Consider the following 17,122-nt stretch of genomic DNA (forward strand, 5'->3'; position numbering starts at 1 on the left):
GAGCAAGATAAAAATGATGAGATTCTACAAGAACTACATATGGTTGATATTTATTATGCCAATGTTTCTGGTTGTGATATTCAATTGCGAAAGGTATATCAGTAGATCTTATATTTTAGACGAAGCGTTTGAACTTTCGAAATCAATTGTAAAGTTTATCGATGAATTATATTGGAGTAATTTTCAACCGTCCAACTAAAGAGTAGAATATGAGTCATTGTAAAGATTGAGCTAATGGAGCTCTTTATACTTTTTGGCATTGCAACTTTATTTTGATTTTGTATGATTGTGAGTAATTGAAGTATACATATGTAATTATAGTTTTTTTTAGTATTAAAATACAACTTTTGTGCAAGTGGTCATGTTGATCCTCTCTATCTCTCCCTCTCTGTCTCTTCACAATTTTAGGCTTCGAACATAATGTTGTCTTTGTCTCTTGCAACCAAAAAAATGGCTCACGAAATTGTGAATATTTTTCCAAGTGTAAAAACTCTTATTATTGATTCCTTGGAAAAAAGTTTCTCCCCATGGGAGGTGATCAAACAAAATTGCACTTTATGGGGGTCACATGTAGATGAAGAGTTGAAGACAATTTACATCAAGTTGTTCGATCCCTATTTCTTTCCCAATCTTAGGCTCATTCACTTGAAGCAAGAGCTTAAGCTGATTAGTAAATACAAGATTTACTTGAGTTGGGTTCAAAAAATAGATTTAAGATAAGTTTGTCAAGCTCCAACTTAATATCTTGATCCTAGTGAAATAGCATGACTAAGGGTGCTATGTAGATATATTATAGAGCCTTTTTGGCAATAATGTAACTTTTGAAATATCTCTCCTTCATGATGTGCTTGTATGTTCTCTCTCTCTCTCTCTCTCTCTCTCTCTCTCTCTCTCTCTCTCTCTCTCTCTCTCACATCAAAAGCGGACTGGGACAAACCGACATTCGAGCATGGGTAAACAAATGTCAATAGGTTAATGGTGATAGTGTCTCTTGCAATGCTTGTAGGGGATGGAAAGCATCTACTCATCTCAATCCTCATATAGGCTGTTGAAAGACATCGCTTGAAAATTCTTTGATTGACATGCATCCTAGAAATGGTGTATTTTTTAAAGCACGCGATATTCTTGAAGAGCTTTCTATTTGTGATATCTCTCCTAGGATTCACTGATTGTGAGGCAAGCTAGACATGGGTAACACTCAAAAAAATTGGGCTATTTTTAGTAAATGTGGATCTAAGAATTCCGCTAGAGATTGCTATACCATTGATTGCATTGCTTGCTAGATGTGTCTAATCAGCACAAGGCTAGGAAGCTATGGATACACATATAGAGACATGATGTGGTAGGTTTCGGTTGTTTTTTACTTAATGGGAACTAGGGCTGCCATGCAACACATGCAATCACATATAGTTGGCAAAGCACACGTCATTGACGAGCCCATGCTCCAAGATGTTGTCTCTTGGACAATGCTAATTTCAAGGTATTCTTAAAAGGGCCTTTGATGCATGTTGTGTGTATGAGATCTACCTTCTTGGGATGCATTTGTTATGAATGTAGTTGGCCACCTTGTCTTTCATGTATTGAATGTTTGGATTGCTTTTTGTTATGTAAGTGTTGTTACTTTGTGTCTATTGTAGAGTTGTAGATATGGAACGTTCAAAATGAGAAGCTTCCACAAGTAGTTCTATTCATGAGAGCCCGATGAGTAAAAGCATGCAAAAGGCCAAATGTGATCGATAGATTTTGACAATGCTTCATTTACCGTTTAGAGAGATAGATACATTTTAGGAGTAGATGTGTGTGTGTGTGTGTGTGTGTGTGTGTGTGTGTGTTGGTTTAGTGTGGGGGGAAAGGCTTTTGGTGAAGACTCGATGTTTGTTGGTGAATGAGCAAGGTGTCTCTAAAAAAACCCAATGAAACAATAAAAGACCCTTTTCATAACGTCTTTGTACAAATACTCATATCCTACTTAGGAACAATCCAAATTGCCCAACCTATTTCTATGTCGATCATGTGTCATGGAGAGATGTATAAAGATAGAGGACACACACACATAAATTGCCCAACCTATTTCTATGTCGATCATATGTGTCATGGAGAGATGTATAAAGATAGACACACACACACACACACATACATGTACTATTGGTAAGAGCGAGACCCGACCCAACGAGACCCGCAAACGATGATTGGGACAATAAAGTTAAGGCGTGTTGCACTGTTTTCCTCTCATTTTCTTGTTAGGACTCCTTTGGAGTGAACCTAGCTTATAGGACTCTCTTTGACGAGTCAAGTGAAATTTGAAGCTCGAAAGAAGAGCTGCTCGACGCGTATGTGCACAGAGAGAGAGAGAGAGAGAGAATGCATCGTGTCAGCATTCAAGAAGCTCAGAGTGCGCAAGGAGATGCTGACGTTCCCCCTCAGCAAGCCATTGCCTACCTTCGGGATTTCTTTGAACAAGAGGATCAAGATGCCTCCTTGTCAAGCTTTGGCGAGCTGTTTGCCTTTCATACCAAGGCCTCTGAATTTGCTGCCATCTTGAAGGAAGACTCTCCTGCTTTAAACTTGACTTGGAGCCCCCTCACCGTCGACTCTAAACAGCAGACTTCACTCACGCAAGTGCAAGAAGAGGTAAACATCCTTGAAAGCTTGACCAAATGCTTGTCGACAGAGCTTGTGGGCAAAGGTGTGGGCAATAGCATTCTTCTTTGGAATAGCTTAAAGAGCTCTCACAGTCGCAATTCCATGCCAAGCAAGGCCCTTGATGTGGGGTTCTTGCTTAGTCGACCGTCGATATTACACGGGAGAGAAAGAGATGAGGTTTCTGATGTTGACAAGGATGTGCCTGGCAGTGATGAGGCCCAAAGGATAGGAAGTCCTTTGAAACGGCCGAAGGATTTGAGCATCAGCAAGCGAAGATTTGATATGTATGCAGACACGAGATATTATCATGAGTATGTTGACATGACGATTGGCAAGGCGGGACTTCCTATGTATATTGACTTTCATGACATGCTTTTGCAATGTGCGTATGCAGTCAGCTCAAATGACACAAATGCAGCCAAGGCCATAGCATGCAAAGTGAAGCAGCAAACATCGCCTCTTGGGAGTGCAGTGGAGCGTCTTGCACATAACTTTGTAAAGGCTTTGTATGCGCGGTTTGCAGGGACAGGTTGGTCTTTGTACACAGGTCAGTTGAATCAACAACGCGCCTCATTTACACAGATCCTGGAAGCCAGAATGAAGTACATGTCGAGCTGCCCATTTACCCAAGCATCTCATCTTTTCTCAAATGCGACAATACTGAGGGTTGCAAAGGGAGCGTCAAAACTGGTCATTGTCGATCATCAATTGTCTGGCATTCAGTATCCATCTCTCTTCAAAAAGCTGGCTGCTCTGCCAGGAGGGCCGCCAAAGGTATGGAGAGTGAGCTTCCTCTAGACCTATATACATATGTTTATTACAAGACATTACTTTTTGTCTATATCAAGGTTGTGATTCTCTTGCTTATGTATGCTAAACATGCCCTCTTTTGTTTGTAGGTTTCTCTAATTGGACATATGGTCCAACATTACTCAATGCTACCTTTCCCAAATGAGGTTATTTTTGCCACACTCGAGGAAACCGGTCGAAGATTAGCAAAGTGTGCAGCATTGTTCAAGGTTCCTTTTCAATTTACACCATGGGTTGGGACGGAGTGGAACATACACGTACAGAATTTAGTGAGCCCAAAGAGGCCTCCAGGGGAAGTTTTTGTGGCTATATCGTCATGCTTTCTGCGGTTTGTAATGGACGACGTATTGGATCCACTGCCCATTAGGCTAAAGAATTTCAAAAAGGTATATGACGCTCGGCCAGATGTGTTGATACACGGTGTTGTGTCTGGTGCCTATAGTAGTCCTTTCTATTCAGCTCGCTTCAAGGAAGCTCTCTTTCACTTTGCCTGCATTTTCGACGTGCTTGACACTTTCATTGGAAGGAATAATCGAGATAGGTTGGTTTTTGAGAGCGAAGTTTTAGGCAAGGCCATCTTGAATGTAGTGGCATGCGAAGGTTTGCAAGTGTCCAGGCGTGTTAAAACGTACAAGCAGTGGCAGGCAAGTTTTGTAGAAGCTGGCATGCAGCAGCTATCTTTGAATGCAGAAACCATGCATCAAGTTGAGGGGTTGCTTAAGAACTGGCATAAGGACTACATGATCGCAGAGGCCCGTCAGTGTCTCTTACTTGGGTGGAGAGGCCGCACCTTGTACGCCTTGTCTGCATGGAAATCAACAAGCTCATCATCAGTGTTCAGGGAAGGTTTACCTCAGTTTGGCCTTGAGCCGGTTTAAAGTCAAGATTAGTCTGTTACAAACCATGGTAAAGAGTAGAAAAACCTGTACATTATACAAGGAATTGGTTCAAAAGTTCAGTAAATTCGAAAAATTCTAGTTGCACATCGTGCAAGTTCTTCAATTGCAAATCTTCTCATGTGCTTCATGTGATGAGCAACACACACACACACAAGATATCAGCAACAGGACATTCTCTTACCTTCAACGTAGACAACTCGATACAAGTTGATTTGATGTCTCCCCCTCGAACGAACTCCACAGAAAAAGGGCTTAAGCTCCACACTACAAGGCTACTCCCAGTCTCGACTCTCCCTCACCATGCTTTGGTAAGCATTCATAGGCAATCTCCCACTCTCACTGCACCTTCACCTGATGCATGGAACAACATAAGAAAAAAATATATCTAGATCTTTCTCTGCTCGCCTGAGATGATGCACATCTCACTCTCTCTCCTCCTTTCCCTCTTGTTTATTTTCTATTTTGTCAAGCATTAGTTTATGGAAAAAAACGGCATCTGATCATAGGTCAACAAGTATCAATAGGTTAATGGTGATAGTGTCTTTTGCAATGTTGGTAGGGGATAGAAAGGCTCTACTCATCTCAATCCTCATAAAGGCTGTTGTAATTGGTGGGAACAACCTCCAAACGAAGATTCAAATGGACGGCTAGGCTGGCTGGACTAGTAATTACCAAGGCCAATTACTACAATAACTAATACCGTGCACAATCGGTCAGAGGCCCAATCCAAGGGCTATAAATAGGGCTCACTACTCTGTTTGACGTGACGGATCATTGGAGCTGTCATTGCTTTGTATCTTAGAGTTTTTCAAGTGCTTATACTTTGTAACTCTAATCATTAAGCCTAGAGCAGGTTTAACTCACATCGTTGTCCTATGCCTGTGTTAGTCTGAATATATTTTAGTTTCAGTCTCAGTTTCCAGTTCAATCTATATTTCAGATTTAGTGTGGAATTTCATTCTAGTCTCATATGGTCTTATGTCTGAAGTCGTGACTTGATTTGAACTAACTCTAGTTAACCAAATTGAAATAGTTGTCCAGCTCATTCCATTTTGTGATCACGATGGCTTGAGCTAATTTGCTCCTAGCAGATGACAAACTATCTCTCAGCTGGTGTTAGAGCTATCAAAAATCAACCATGCTACCCAAACAAGTTACACGGGCAGAAGACCAGCTATCAGATTCATGGATGATCCGCATTGTGTCAACACCATTTTGGAAGTGTCAAAGCAAGTCTTTGATATTGACAAAGAACCTGGGAATGAGATAGATGTTCCCCTCGGACCAGGAATAGCTGATGAATCAAGGGATTCTTAGCATTCGACCCATTCCAGGCAAAGACGTGCAAAGAGAGCGAAAAGACGGACCAAATTCATGGATCTTAGCGAAGTTGAAACATACTGAGGAATGAGATAGATGTTACCCTAGGACCAGGAATAGCTGATGAATCAAGGGATTCTTAGCATTTGACCCATTCCAGGCAAAGACGTGCACAGAGAGAGCAAAAAGATGGACCAGATCTCATGGATCTTAGCGAAGTTGAAAACATACTGAGGAAAGTGAGGGCAGGGAGCGAAGTCATTGATCAACAACACATAAATCAACAAAGAAGCCTGAAGAGGACACAGTGAGTGAGATTGATGATAGCAAGGATTGGGAAGCTGATATAGATTATTATGCTAAAAGACGATCCAAAGACAGAATGCTAGTTCACAAAACTAAATCCAATCACCAAGAATGTTCTACTAACCTGAAAATCTCATTTTTAGTTTCCAAAGGGGGAAAGAAGAATGGCCCAAATGTACACATCCAAGCCTTTGGATAGTATGTTGAACTCAAGGACATAGATGAGGATGAATGGGGGGAATATTTTTCCCACACACTAAAGGAGGTAGCTAGAAAATGGTACTACCATTATCCAACTTGCTAGCTCAGATCCTACAATAAGGTAATTAAGGCTTTCGCTTGGAGTATTCAAATAATAGGGGTGATGAGGCCATATTGTGCAAACTGGATAAGATCAAGCAAGAAAATTTAGAGTCCATCACAGTGTCAGTCAGCTACCATACACGGGAAGTGAGCCCAATGGAACTGTGATGACAATTAATCAAAGAAAAAACCTTCAAGTTTAAATTGTAGTTCTGGTAATGAATAGGACAATGTATATATGAAGGTCTGTGATAGAATCTAGAAGTTAACAATAGAGTTGGACAACATTAGACCCCAAAAGATGCAAAGTTCATTAAACATAAGAGGAAGACAAAAGCTGAAGCAAGAGAAATAGTGACTTGGCATTCACAAGGGATGATGAGGTTCCAGTTATTCAAGTTGATTACAAGCTAAGAAAGTAGTGGGAACCATTAACTTGGATTCATAGTAGATGAAGAAGTTGGAGTTAAAATCCCCAATGAACATATGAGGTAAAAATTGGGAATAACTGATTTAAAACCAGCACCATTCAATGGCTGACTAGAGGATAGACCAGCCTATAGGACTAATCGCGAGCATGCAAATCGGAGTGGGTAAAGAGAAATTTAAAACCAGCTTCTTGGTTCTAGATGTATAGGGACCATATGGGATGCTCTAGTGAACCATGGCTCAGAAATGTTGGTACGGTGCACGACTATGCCAACCAAACATTGACAATTCAAGGATCCAACAAGAGAATCCAGATAAGATAGATAACACAAGAAGCTGGAAGAAAGCCTTGAAGCCAAAAGAGCTATGCAAAAAATATGGAACAAAGAAAGTTGAAATGATGTTGGTCTCGATGAACATTTTTTCTTTAACAAAAATTGACATGACTGCCTATGCAAAAAATATGGAACAAACAAAGTTGAAATGATGTTGGTCTCAATGAACATTTTTTCTTTAACAAAAATTGACATGACTGTTGTTTTGATAGATAAAGAGCAGGTTGAGAGACTCGAAAAGGAAATATCTAGATCAGTTCACAGAGTCGAATAATGGGGAGAGGACAGATCAGTTGGACAGATGGACACTAGAACAACTTGACCAGTCATAGCATGACAAGTTCAATTTCAGACCAACATATTTGAACCTAGTCAGATGAATGCAAAAATTTCAAAACAAACTATTGATGGTTTACACCTCTAGAGGTTTCCGAACACATCACCAATGATGTCACCAAGATGCCCTTTGATCTGCTCTATAAAAGAGCCCCTCTTGTACTCACAATTTGGTTGAAATTAATCAATCCTAGTATTCTACTTTGCATCTCTGTATTGTGTATGCTTAATTGTTCATTATCCATTGCTTGTGGTGTGTGTGATTAGTGCTAATCACCTATATTATGCACACAATATGAATGCTACACACACACACACACACCATAGGCACTTACTCAGACACTCTAAGTTGGTATATGGTGTATGTATAATACGCTTTAAACGGGCATATTATATGACATCTATATTTATTTGGACGTATTATATGGTTCCACATCAGCAAAAACAATAATTTCTTAGAAATTCGATCGAAATATATATTTCGATCAAAGTATAGTCCTTTATATACGTGAAAACCGACTGTTTTCCTCATTCTATTTGAGCTCTCTTCCCCCTTGTCTCATCTTTAGGTGAGCTTTAAAACATCAAAAAATTTATTTATAAATTTTATAATCAATTATTTATTTAAGTAAAAAGTTAGAGCTTATGGTGAAAAGTTAAATGAGTGTGTGTTATCAACCAGACATTTCAATTGCAGCCATGAGGAAGAGAGTGACGTCTAGAAGGGCCTCTTTATTTTTCATGAGATTATGGAGGTGATTAACATTTTGATGAATGTGTGCAAGAATGGTGGGTGTGTAAGAGAGGTGTAACAGTCATCAAAGGATACACTTTCCCCCTCAAAAAAAGGGAATGGACAACTTTATGATTTTTGGACTTCCATAACTCTCACATACAATCTCCGATTTGTGCGGAGATTATAAATCTATGATCACATGCCAAGTTGTTTCTGTAGATATGATACATGATATGGTTTTTCCCGCTAGATTTTAAATTTCATTGGGCGGGGGGGATTTGAGTTCAAATAAACTAGCCGTTTTTCCTGTTTGAATTCTAGAGTTATCCTTTGATTTCTTTCTTAATACTAGAGGTTTGAATCCCTTAAACTGCCGAATAAAGAGACCCTCCATTATCCCATTCTCTTCCTAATGCTTGAAGTGAGTAGACTCAACAGTTTCAATGGAGGCTCAAATTGTGGGTCACATTGTTGTTAAGACTCACATGCATGAAAAGTTTGTGGTTGGTACATTTAGTTCAAGGATCCAACGCGTGTTATATGAAGTTCACATTGCAAATAGTCCATTTTGTACATGTAGAGACTTTATAGATTGCATAGCACAAAGCAAACCATGCGTGGCTTGCAAGCATATTTACTTTCTCTTCCTTTGCTATGTTGGATTGCATATGAACCATAACATGTTTATCCATCAAAGAAAGCCCACAAATGAAGATCTACTTTGAGTCTTCAATTTTCATAGTACTATGTATTCAAAGATAAGGAGCACCCTATAAGTGGCAGATCCAACAAGAAGTCATGCCATATGGTCTAATTGTACTTTGTACTGTCTCTTTGGATATTTGAAACATATTTCAATGACTCGTTGTCATAAAGTTGTTGATTTATTGATGTGTGCATAATTGTAAACTGTACAACGACGTTGCCCTCACTATGTGCAGCTTTTAGTAGAGAGAGACAGAGAGAGAGGGGGGGGGAGAGAGAGATGTATTAGAATGGCAGTGCCTTTTTTTTGGTATTGTTGGCTATGAGAATTCTTAAAATGAGCTTTCTCTTTTAATTAATGTGATACAACATTGAGAGAGAAAGAGAGGAAGAGAGACCTATTAGAGCAATCGTGCCTTCTGTTTGGTACTATTGGCAATATCTCTTTTGTTTAATGAGATGCAACATTCAAAGAGAGAGAGAGAGAGAGAGAGAGAGAGAGAGAGAGAGAGAGAAGGGGGGGGGGGGGGGGGGCAGAGAGAGATAGAAAGAGAAAGAAATTGTAAATCTCCTAATCAAAAGAAGCTGAACAAGGTGAGAGAGAGGGAGAGGGAGACATTAAGAGAGAGGGATGGAGAGCTAAACTTAGGTTGTAGAGAGAGGGAGACAGACAACAATAAAAAAAGATCACTCCCAAAATCTCGCTCCAATTGCCTCTTGAGCAAACATTTTTGGTAAAAGAAAGAATCAGGGAAAAAAGGACCACATGCTCTCTCCAAAGCTTGCTCCCTTCCAATCCCCGAAACTAATAAAGTCTATAAGCGGTCCCAACCCTTGTTTCCGGGCCCTAGTGTTGTATGTGTTATTTCTCTCTCCACATCCTTCACTTCCTCTCACAAGTTCTTAAGATAGGTAATGATAATTTAGTTTCCAACCCTTCACTATAGGTTTTATTACTTTTTCAATGTCAATGTCCTTTCATGTCATGCCAAGGGTAGGACCGGGCAGGGCCAAGGGCCAGGACGGACATGCAGTCAAGGGGGTCCCTATGTTTAGCAGACCAAGGGCCTATATACTCGATATACAAATCCCTCGGTCTTTAAAAAATGTGCATTTTCTTCAGTGACGGACTGTAACAGCTAGAACAAAATTGATCTCAACCTTTCTTTAGGGCGTCTTATTGTAATATTAGAGGCTTGGATGTATCGGACCAAACCACTGCTACCAGAATTCCAATAATGTTGTAACTTCATCATGGCTTGCCAATGCAAGCCCACCTTGCAGGCTGCTTCCAAGGCTTCGTAACTGAAAGAGTAACGATTGACTTGGGCCTCCACTCGTGTTGCACAAGGCCTACTATAGTTCCATGATTGTTTATCCTTGCCTTCACAGTAGTCATCAAGTCCCACGCAAAACTATTTCCAATGTGAAAGTATTATCATGCTTTGAGAGTGTATGAACTATCTCTACACCCACCACTATGGTCCTCTTATCCTTTGCAGAGTTATGTACATAAGAGGCCTTCAATGTATCACCTTTGTCCATCAAGAGTAATGCAACCGTGAAATCAGATTCATTGATGCCAATTCTTGCATTATACTTGGTGAAAGTTCCAAAATTTGTGTCAAGCACAACCGTCCATTGCCAAACAGTCCATTTACTTCTACTAGTGGAGCAATTGCTAAGCCACTACAGCAGCTAAGGCCAGCATTCTCATGATGATATTTCACCTCCAACTTTCTCGAATTAGGATTTGGAATGGTAATATTGATGATAGACTTGCAAAACAACCACTTGTCTATTGTGATTGTTGCAAAAATATTAGAATTAGTGTCCATCTTGATGTCGGTTGTAAACATTATTCTTGGTCAACCTAGTGGATACGTCACCCACAAAAACATCTCCTTTCTTCATGCTAGTTGTAGTGAAGGCTAGGCCCGTCTTTGACTTAGTTGAAATCGTTATCTTGTGATCTTCCAAATAGTCCTTGGTTAAAAGATCTTTTGCCTTCTTGCCGATATCACTGAATAGCCCAGGACCTTTACCCATGTTTGATCTAGGAGGCGCAGACGACAATGGAAAAACTCAACACTCTCTCTCTCTCTCTCTCTCTCTCTCTCTCTACCAGAGATTTTCTATTCAGTAGTCCCCACTCTCCAACGAGCTTAAATGGCAGCCCTTGTCGTCTCGCCCCCTCCCTCTCTCTGCGACTGAAGCTATATTCTTTCCCAATACTTGGAAGCTGTCCGTAGTAGTAGGCTAGCATCAATCAAAAATTTTCTTTTCCAAAATCTCCGAACCACTGCACGCCGCCGTGCGGCCCTAGCACTAGTCGAATTTTTTTTCCAAAGACTTGGAACCATTGCACGTCACTGTGCAGCCCTAGTAGTAGACCGAAAAATCTTTCTTTCAAAAGCTTAGAACCACTGCACGCCGACGTGCGACCCTAACAGTAGTCGATTTTTTTTTTCAAAAACTTGGAACCATTGCACGCCACCATGCGGCCCTAGCAGTAGGCTAAGAGTACTCGTGAAATCTTTTTTCCAAACGCTAGGAACCACTGCACACCGCCGTGCGGTCCTAGCAATACTTGAATTATTTTTTTTTCAAAAACTTGGAACCACTACACGTCACCCTGCGGCCCTAGTGCATGCCGCCGTGCAGCCCTAGCAGTATTTAAAAAATGTTACTCGAAAAATATTTATTCCAAAAGCTTGAAACCACTGCACGCCGTCGTGTGGCCCTAGTAGTAATCAAAAAATGTTTTTTCAAAAACTAAGAATCACTGCACGTCATCGTGCAGCCCTTGGCTTGCTTTATCCCAAGGGGGATCATTGCCGCCAGACTTACATGCTTTTTCGGACTCAGATTGGGTCGGTTGTTTTTACACACGAGTGTCCACAAGTGGTTTTTGTTTCATGCTTGGCAGTTCATGTATATCATGGTTGAGCAAGAAGCAACCTATTGTGGACACTTCGAGCTGTGAGGCTGAGTACAAGGCAGTCTTCACAGCTACGGTTGAATGTGTATGGCTCAGACGCCTGGCTGATTTGGGTGTTGGACAGGACACTGCCAACACTATCTACACTGACAGTCAAAGCACATTGGCAGTTGCGAGGAACGCACTTTTTCATGCTCGCACAAAGCACATTGAGGTGCATTACCACTATGTTAGGGAGAGGCTCTCAGCGAGAGAGGTCAGCTTGGCTTATGTGCCAACACAGGACAACCTTGCAGATCTTTTCACAAAAGGCATTGTCTCGTGAGAAGCTTGAAGCTTTCCGCAAAGCTTTGGGCTTACTCCCCTTTGTGGACTGATCATGTCCTTAGGGCATGGCACGTCCCTTTACTCATGTGCCAGTTCTCGTTCACCGCATCACTCCAGGGGGGATTTGTTACCATATACATGTGGTAGTGATGTGTGTGAACACACTAGGACCGCAAGGGCATTTTTTCCCTCTTAAGGAGGTTTTTTCCCCCGTGCATTGTATATATGCCCATCACTCTAGGGCTATCTATCTTTCCATTGCACACTAAGTAACACACTCTCTATTGTGTGCCTTGAGCTTCCTTCGCCTTCTCCAAGCTGTGTGCGTTTCTCTGCAACCCTAATTCCAACAGTTTGGGCAGCCAGTCTGTAACCGCTCTAATATGAATTTGAATTGGTTCTTGCAGTGTGCTTCGGTAGATTTGTTCACACACTTATTATTTTGCATATGGTGTTCATTTGTTACAAGGTATGCTTGAGAGTTAGACAATGGTGAGGAGATATGCTAAGTAAATATGACTGTGCTAAATAGAACTCACTCGTTAAAACTTTTCAAGTGAAGAACAAATATCTCGTACCAATTTTTGAAATGCTCTATTAGAAGGAATCTAGTACAGCTCCATTAATTATAGCACAAAATCTGGCACATAGCAGTGTGGTGGGCAACGATGCGGTGACTTGAGAGAGGAAGGCAACAAAGGAAAAGCGTGATCGCAGGTGGTGGGCAAAGACGAAGGTAGCAAGCATCGATACTCGCATAGGATCCAAGCCAATCAATGTTGCGAGGAGTTGGTCCAAAAAAAAAAAAAAAAAAATTGTTTAAAGTGAAGTGCACCTCTCAAGGACCATCGGGCCGGGTATGAGTTGGAAGAGCAATGACCCTTACTCTACACACGAGGCCATGGGTTCAAATTCAACTTCAACTTTTGTGGAGACTTTGGGCAATAAAATGAAAGATCAACTTGTAAATAGGTGCGAGTAGGTAGGTAAGTGAAGAACGAGTGAACATATTGATATTGATTTGAGTCTCTATAATACTTATTCGATAAAAGTAATATATGCAAAGCTTAATGATTGTGCTAAGATAGAATTGAATGATTCTAACTTTTTACAAATTGGAAGAGTCTCTAAAATATTTATTTCACGTGTCGCTTACTATATTTACACAACTTTTTACAAATTGGAAGAGTCTCTAAAATTATTATTTCACGTGTGGCTTACTACATAGTGGGTCGTTGTTGCATCCATTAATTACTTTCACATGAAGATTCCTTCCCCTCCTTAATTTTTACAAGCAGCCACTCACTTGGACCCCATGCACACGCTTTGTTCTATCTGCATGTCTCCCTCTCGCCCCCCCGCCTTGCTCTGCGTTCTTGTCTCTCCCATCCCCCATCGTCCAAGGATGTTACCTGCAGCTTCATCAACCTTTTACTGAACACCACTAGACAGGATATTGCGGACATATTGAACACTCTCTCTGTCTCTCGCTTGCCTCGTCCACACAACACTGTCTCTGTCTCTCGCTTGCCTCATCCACACAATTGCAGCATCTGCGTCCAGACATCGAAGCATTGTGACCCACATAACAAAACAATTACAAAGAGTAATACAGAGCCATTGCCTCGCGTCCGAGTTTTGTTACCCCAGCCCCATCACAAACTCTCTGTGTCCCCCCTTCGCCCTTGCATCCAAGGCTCCCCGCTACCGTTGGCTCAACGCGTCACCATCACCTGCAGTGGCGCGAAACCACAGAGAGAGAGAGAGAGAGAGAGAGAGAGAATATGTGTCCTACAGACGTGCGCCCTTCCTCAGTCTGTGTCTCATCGCCTCGCTGGATCGCCTGCACGTTTCCAAAAAAATCGGCTCTCTGTACATACACACACACACTCTGTCTCCCTCTCGCCCCCTCTCCGCTCCACGTGCCATAAAACCCTTTTTTCTCCTTGAAGGCACCAGAGCACCTACCCAAATTCTCCTAAATGAGACGTGCTTCGAAAATTAGAACAACATACTAGAGGCATGCATTGCGGGTTTTTTTTTTGGGGGGGGGGGGGGGCTCCCCTTTAAGTGCCACGGGGTCCCAACCATGGGATCAATGATCCCAAGTGAAAGATCAATCTGGACCATCAATCTGCTAAAACTAAACTCAGGATCCCGAGTTTAGATTTTTCAAAACTAATCTCGGGATACCGAGTTTAGGTTTTACCTATCGACCATCGGGGGCCTAAGCGCGGGGGGGGGGGGGGGGGGGGGGGGGGGGGGAATAGAAGTTTCCGTTTATTAGGTTGACACTCTTCACATATATTGTTTCATTGATAACATGCTACGTTTCACAGATTGGTCTAGCTCAATCAATTTAGATGAAGCTTCCTATTTGAATTGAATTTTATTGTTGCTCTGGGCCTTTATCAGCAAAATGGCCCTTATCAGCAGACTCCGACAATGTAGATAAAAGTTTCACTTCTAACTCTAAGGCTCTAGGGCAATAACTATGATCATTTTTCATAGTAGATATATCTGATAGTGTGCCACATGTTGGCATGCATTGAGCATTGGATGATGGTTTGTTTGGTTTTGATATATTTTATTTTATGAGAAGTACAGCATCGAATCCACGTTAGAGGTCCGAGAAGGGAATTTGGGCATTGGTTCGAAGAGGTAAACGTGGAAAATAGAGAGGACGTCCTCCTTCTGAGTACAGTACAACGTATTGGCTAGATTTCCAAGGCTAATCTTATTTTCATGTTGTAGTAATGCATACCTATGGCCATGCTTTATCTCGATGCATTCCGATTGTTGGGGATTATATCCCAAATAATATACACTGATTCTTGTTGACACTTGATGCATTTCCATTGTTGGGGATTATATAATCTTTGCTTGGGACTTTAGAGGAGATGTCCGCAATCCTTCATGGGTTCTAGTTCAAGATCATATGTCCCGACGAGTACACTCTAGTTAGTACATGGATGGTTACAACAAACTTTTGATTCAACGAGTAAATGGTGTTTGCAATGAAATGGTGGATAAAGCAATTGATAAATGTGATGTTTTTAGAGAAAATTCAAAGGATCTTTTTAGATGTCTTTATAAATAATTTTTTCCATGCAAGATTTTCATGATGTTACGATATTTATAGAGGGGCCCACAATGTCAATGTTCCTTTAATACATGTTTTGATTCTGTGTTTTTCATGCACGGAAACTACACCCATGGACCTCTTTCTTTCTATTGAACTTAGATGTTAAGAATTATGTAAGGTATTATATGTGTAAGTCTTGCTACTTGACTCTCAATTCTATTGGCAAGGAATCTTTGTGGATTCTTTTCTTGGATTCATTTACCCACCCCATTCAAAGCTTTCACCACTGATAGACAATGTGTTGTATGAGTTCCAAACCCATCCAGTGAGGAATCAATTGGTTTAGCTAGCTCCCAAAGTGGCATCCCAAAAGAACAATTATATGCTCGCCCCTTGCTCACGTCCCCATGTCTCCTCTCTTGGTTGTTATGGGGAAGGGAATGGTTTATTGGTGACCATTCCTTGTAATGCAAGCGCCTGCATGGCAATCGGCAAATGCCAAGAGTCATGCGAGAGTATGCATTACAAGGAAATGGTCAACTGACCATTCTCAACCATCAAAGTTGGGGGATGGACGCCAATAAATGATGATTATTGTGCATGCAAATGACAATAGCAATGACAAGGGGCACTCAGCAATTGCAAAAATTTCACAAAATTTTGTGCACTAAAATGGCTGAGATTGCTTAGCATGAACATTTTGTCTACTAACTTGGCACAAATCCTGACGGTTGCAAGCAAGCAAGCATTATTGGCTAGAATGGACCCTAAATGGGTGATGGTGCAGATGCTCTATCCCCCAACCCCTTTCTTTGATGGTTCTCCTAATGGTATAAAAAAATAAATATAGATCCAACTTGACTTGACTGATGTAATTATATCCTAGTCTTGAATCATTTACAATTGACACATAAATGGTCTCTCCAATGTAGCATCATACTTGGACTTTTTTTTCTGAAGTCCATGATAGCAAAGGTGTGCTGGTAGTCAATACAACATGAATTGACACCACAAGCCCCTCTAACAATCCCATATAATTTTACCCATGCCCATATGAAAGTTGAAGTTTCATTATGGTTTTCTTAATGGTAAGTTTTTCGTTAGATCTATGGGACACTCTCGTAGGCCATATCAACCACCTCTATTCTACACTCTATAGTTCACTTGGTTCATTATAATCAACTCATTGATTTTCTCCATCCCTTGTTTTGTGTGTAGTCTTCTCTCTCTTTCAGACTATACTTCATGGAATTTCATACAAAGCTTGCGCCATTGGCAATTTACCATGCAATATTCAAAGGTTCCTCATTATGGGAGATCTGATCAACGGGCGAGAGCCCACATTGCTTCTAGATGTGAACACACGTAATGGACAACTCTCAAAATTTGGAATTACTTGGGTTCTCTAAAAGCTTTTTCTTTTGAAAAATTATACAAATATTTTTATTTTTTGCAAACCATATCATGTAAAAAACTCAAAATCTTTTTTCCTACGATTGTTTACTTTGACGTGCATGTATGCATTTTTGCATGACTCTCACTCTCTCTCTCTCTCTCTCTCTCTCTCTCTCTCTCTCTCTCTCTCTCTCTCTCTCATGTACACACACACAAAAATCACACCAACACGCATACACACACAAAACTCAATTGCTATTGAAATGGATGGTCAATGTTCTGAAGCCTCAAGGTAAGTGGCTTTGGAAAAGTTGGAGATTGAAAATGCATAAGTAACCCTGAGGGAGGTCTATACAGGTGTACTTGTTGCAGAGCCATCTTTTGACTCCTTGGCACTAGCTTGTCAAATGTCTCCACACCATATGAGACTTCAATGCTAGATACAAGGTGTTCTCAATGATGTAAAAGAAAGGATTTTCTTTATGATGACCATGAACTACAATGCGTTAGAAATCATGAATGCATTCTAAAGCAAGAGTATCAAAGAAGAGG

At 40.9% G+C, this 17,122-nt stretch overlaps 1 protein-coding gene and 1 pseudogene across 1 annotated transcript; one reads left to right on the top strand and one right to left on the bottom strand.

The window, feature by feature from the left end:
• The first annotated feature begins 2,276 nt into the window (after positions 1–2,276).
• Positions 2,277–5,215, top strand: LOC147442150 (scarecrow-like protein 14). The gene is made up of 4 exons (XM_086529599.1): positions 2,277–3,417; positions 3,543–4,299; positions 4,545–4,660; positions 4,912–5,215. Exons 1-4 carry the CDS (start codon positions 2,362–2,364, stop codon positions 4,945–4,947), a joined length of 1,965 nt encoding a protein of 654 aa, XP_086385725.1. The 5' UTR covers positions 2,277–2,361; the 3' UTR covers positions 4,948–5,215.
• A 4,859-nt stretch (positions 5,216–10,074) lies between these two features.
• Positions 10,075–10,906, bottom strand: LOC147442151 (mitochondrial outer membrane protein porin of 36 kDa pseudogene; annotated as a pseudogene).
• Between the last annotated feature and the right edge of the window lie 6,216 nt (positions 10,907–17,122).

This window comes from Adiantum capillus-veneris, chromosome 14 (genome assembly GCF_014529385.1).
Source record: "Adiantum capillus-veneris isolate H3 chromosome 14, ASM1452938v2, whole genome shotgun sequence".
Classification (NCBI taxonomy): Eukaryota; Viridiplantae; Streptophyta; class Polypodiopsida; order Polypodiales; family Pteridaceae; genus Adiantum; species Adiantum capillus-veneris.

Bases quoted from the DNA above. Each gene is read 5' to 3' on its own strand.
- LOC147442150 (XM_086529599.1), top strand. From the start codon at position 2,362: ATGCATCGTGTCAGCATTCAAGAAGCTCAGAGTGCGCAAGGAGATGCT. The intron at 3,418-3,542 runs GTATGGAGAGTG...TTTTGTTTGTAG, and splicing joins TGCCAGGAGGGCCGCCAAAG to GTTTCTCTAATTGGACATAT. The intron at 4,300-4,544 runs GTTTACCTCAGT...CCTTCAACGTAG, and splicing joins ATCATCAGTGTTCAGGGAAG to ACAACTCGATACAAGTTGAT.